Source organism: Drosophila erecta, unplaced genomic scaffold (genome assembly GCF_003286155.1).
Source record: "Drosophila erecta strain 14021-0224.00,06,07 unplaced genomic scaffold, DereRS2 tig00000092-arrow-pilon, whole genome shotgun sequence".
Classification (NCBI taxonomy): domain Eukaryota; kingdom Metazoa; phylum Arthropoda; class Insecta; order Diptera; family Drosophilidae; genus Drosophila; species Drosophila erecta.
The window spans coordinates 18050621-18054487 of NW_020825207.1; the positions used below are offsets into that span (position 1 = coordinate 18050621).

General features: G+C 49.9%; 1 protein-coding gene across 1 annotated transcript; it reads left to right on the top strand.

The window, feature by feature from the left end:
- Positions 1-213: 213 nt before the first annotated feature.
- On the top strand, positions 214-2302 carry LOC6549646 (transcription factor MafB). Its single transcript, XM_001974215.3, has one exon. It carries the CDS (start codon positions 773-775, stop codon positions 2300-2302), a length of 1530 nt encoding a protein of 509 aa, XP_001974251.3. The 5' UTR covers positions 214-772.
- The last annotated feature ends 1565 nt before the right edge of the window (positions 2303-3867 follow it).

Sequence of the window (3867 nt, forward strand, 5' to 3'; positions counted from 1 at the left end):
CCACAGGAACTGTCATTTCCACGATTCCAGCCGGAGTTCCTTCGCAGCAAAAAGCCATCAGCGAATGGCGTTCGAGCTCGGGTTTGGTTGTTGTTGTGCTGGTCGGCTTTTTGGTTTTGGCAAGTCGTTTTGTTTGTCGGCTGTTGGGAAAAGGAATGGGTGTGTGTGGGTGTGCTGTGGGTATGGGACTGGGAACGGGAATGGGAATGGGTGTGCGCGCGCTGCGCGTTGCAGGGAGCAGAGCATCCAGAGCAGAGCTTCCAGAGCAGAGCCACCCTCCAGTCAGATTCAGTCCGGCCGTAGTTGAACCGGACCCGGAGTTCAGTCGCCACCGTTAACTCTTTCACATTGGACGCGCGTTCGCGAAATTAGTGAGCAAAATTGGAAAGAGAGCGAGCTTATAAGTGAATTAAGCCCCAAAGTGCGAGAAGTGATCGCTTTAATAGAAGCATACTTACATTTCAAATCATAAAAAATCAAGCCAATCTTTTACAACGAAATTTAACAAGCCGGCAACCAAAAAAACACTAAAGTATTTCAGTAAATAACTGAAAGATTCTAGGGAAAACCCTAAAAAACGTAATATAAATCCTGAGAACAAGATAAAACTAAGCTGAGCCCCAGGCGAAAAGCGCCAGTGTCTGCTTCCGTGCCCCCGATCGCGTAGTTGACCTTCGAGACCACCCACTACCACCACCACCCACCAATCAGCACGGACACTCCCTTGCATGTGAGACCCGTAATCGACCCTCTCCGGTCCCTGGTCGATCCAATGAAAATGGAAGATCCCACCATAAACGACACGTACGTGCAGGAGTTCGATCTGCACCACCTGGAAGTGGGCGGAAATGGAGCTGGCCAGGCGCACGGAGCCGGCGCCGCGTCCCAGGTTACGGCCCTTGGCCATGTAAAGCGCGAGGATCACAGTCCGCCGCAGCCGGTGGCGGTCAAATGGACGACGATTCACGGCGATCCCACGAATCCGGATGATGAGCCGGACTCGCTGCCTCTGTCCGGACCAGAACCCGCCGGAGCAGTCGAGGTCTCTCCATCGCCGCACATCAAGCTGAGGTCCTTCTCCGGCCATCACCAGTGGCACATGGACGAACGCCGCCTGCAGCCGCTCTCTCCGCCACCAGAGCAGTATGGTCCACTGCCCGGACAGGCGATTCTGGTGAACACATCTTCGGGAGCGGGTGTTCCGGGCGGAGTGCCCTCAACGCCGCCGGAAACGCCGCCCGTAGTGGGCTCGCCCACGGGCAGCAGCAGCTGTCCGGCTCAGACTTACGCACACCACTATGCCAGGACACCGGGAAGTTCCGTGTCCGTGTCCGCCTCCGCCGCCGCTGCAGCTGCTGCCTCTGCCGGAGCAGCGTCGGTGAGTGCCGGACTGAGCCACGACATGATGTGGCTGACCAACTCGATCCGGGCGGACCAGCAGCCGCTGGATCTGCGACCTTTGCCCTATCCGGGCTCCCAGGAGGAGGCGGAAGAGTGGGACAGGCAGCGGGACTACGCCCTGCAGGCGGCGGCAGCTCATCACCACCATCATGGACAGCCGCTGATGCAGGCGCAGCATCATCCGCATGGACACGGCGGTCATCCCCACCAGGTGATGCTGCAGCAGAGCAAGTATCCGCATCACCATCACCACCACTTCCACAATCTGGATCTGACGCCCATCAACATGCATTCGAATTCGTACGGCAGTGCTTCGGGATCCCTGACGCCCACCTGTCTGCCCCAAGTGCCCAGCAACGGGAGTGGCAGCAGCGGGGGCGGAGGAGGCAGTGGAAGCGGGAGCGGTGGACCCGGCAGCGTGGGTGGCGGCTCCTGCGTCATCACACGGGCTGCCCTCCAACCTTGCCGCCCACTCTCCGCCAGCTCGACCAGATCCTCGAACAACATGTCGCCCAGAACCTGTTCGGGTGCCTACAGTAATGCCACGTTGGAGGATTGCCTCAATGACGACATGCTGACCACGTTGACGGTGCGGGAGCTGAACAAGCGACTCCACGGATGCCCACGGGAGGAGGTAGTGCGTCTGAAGCAGAAGCGACGCACTCTGAAGAATCGCGGCTATGCCCAGAACTGCCGATCTAAGCGACTCCATCAGCGCCACGAGCTGGAGAAGGCCAACCGGGTGCTCAACCAGGATCTGCACCGCCTGAAGCTGGAGTACTCGAGAGTCTGCCAGGAGCGGGATGCCCTAATGCAGCGTCTGCAGCGCGCGGCAAATGGTGGTCCAGGAGGTACATCCGCCGGCGGCGATAGCCAAAGCTCTCCGGAGTTCTACCTATGACGCCAGTTGGCAGTGGCCAGCGGCTCCTCCGCATCCGCATCCGCACCCTCATCGTCCGCCTCGCAGCAGCAGCACCATCAGCAACTCCATCTCCAGCATCGGGGTCCACAGTGGAATCCCCAGCAGCTGGTCAACTAAGTAGAAAGCGTTCCGAGTTTAAGGTACTTCCCAAAGAGTTGGTCATTTCCATGAGCGTTTCCTAGATACAATGTAAAGTAAATTGGCACGATTCCAAGAATGTTTTTCAAATAGTCTCCGCTCGAAAGAACATGTTTTCTAAAAATGTTTGTTAAAGCGTTTCCAAACGGTTAGGTGTCAGAATTCAAATTCTGTTTGTTATCCATTCAAAATGATTTATGTTACATTAAGCGTTATTGTAAGCTATCCCCATTTTTGTGTATTCTTTAAATTAATTTAGTAATTAGGTTTGATTTTCAAGAGAAGTGCATTCCCATTACCACCACTGTTGATATTTATTCACGCGATTTAGATAACATTAGGTCACTACATTAAGCACATTTTTCCTCACTAATTTAAAAACATTTCCATTTAATTAATAATGCTGAAAAATGAGTCGTTTTTCGATGAATTCTGTTGAACTATGTTACTATAAACTTTTTGATTCGGGCTTTTCGAGCGTTTAATTCGCCATTATTCTGATTGCGACAATAAATTCCGATGAATATCAGTTTGAGAACTTGGAAAGTGATCGACAGAGATTGAGATAGATGAGACAGAAAGAAAAGTTAGAGAGAGTGCGCGTGGATGGAACTTTTGCTGATTATCAGTCTGACTAAGGCAAAGATCGATTATAAATAAAACTAATTGGAACTCGTATGTATAAAGGACAAACATTGTATAAACGCAAGGAACAAAAACAAAAAGGTAAATTAACTAGCAGCTTCTGATTATCAATCGCTACATTATTACAAAGTACGAGTTAGTAACACACGCTTATTTGTTGATTAGTTCTAGCCTTAGTTTCTCTACTAGTATTAAGCGAAACAGAAGCGAATTATAATATCATAGATGCGATAGTTGTCCTAGAGGCCGTGTTTCCCAATCCCCTTCCCCTTTCCCTTTCCGTTTCCGTTTCCGTTTTAGCCACACCCCCACAAAACTCCAACCCTTCAGCAGCCATACATCTAATAAAACTAAAGGTTGTATTACGTTTAAACACCGCAAACTGGAAGAACCGATGTATAAATGAAACTGGATCGAACCGAAGAGCAAAACTCAACTGAAGTAAACTAACAAACAAATCCTATACAATGTAATGAGCACTGAAAACGATGATGGAAAATAATGTACATACACCCACACACTTACGTATAGTATAAAGCTGAAGGTTCTGTAAATTTAAGATTTTTTGAATGGATTCAGATTTCTGTCTTTGTGAAACAAGAAGAAGCACACGAATACTGAGCCGGAAGATTAAAGATTAATTACTAACTAAAAACAATTGTGAGTAGTTGATAAGTGTGCATAAAACAATTTAGTAATAAATAAATCTAAATTAATTAATAAACCAAAGTCTGTGTGTTGTTGGTCATTTCCCTTTCAGC

Coding starts and splice junctions, on each gene's coding strand:
- LOC6549646 (XM_001974215.3), top strand. CDS start 773: ATGAAAATGGAAGATCCCACCATAAACGACACGTACGTGCAGGAGTTC.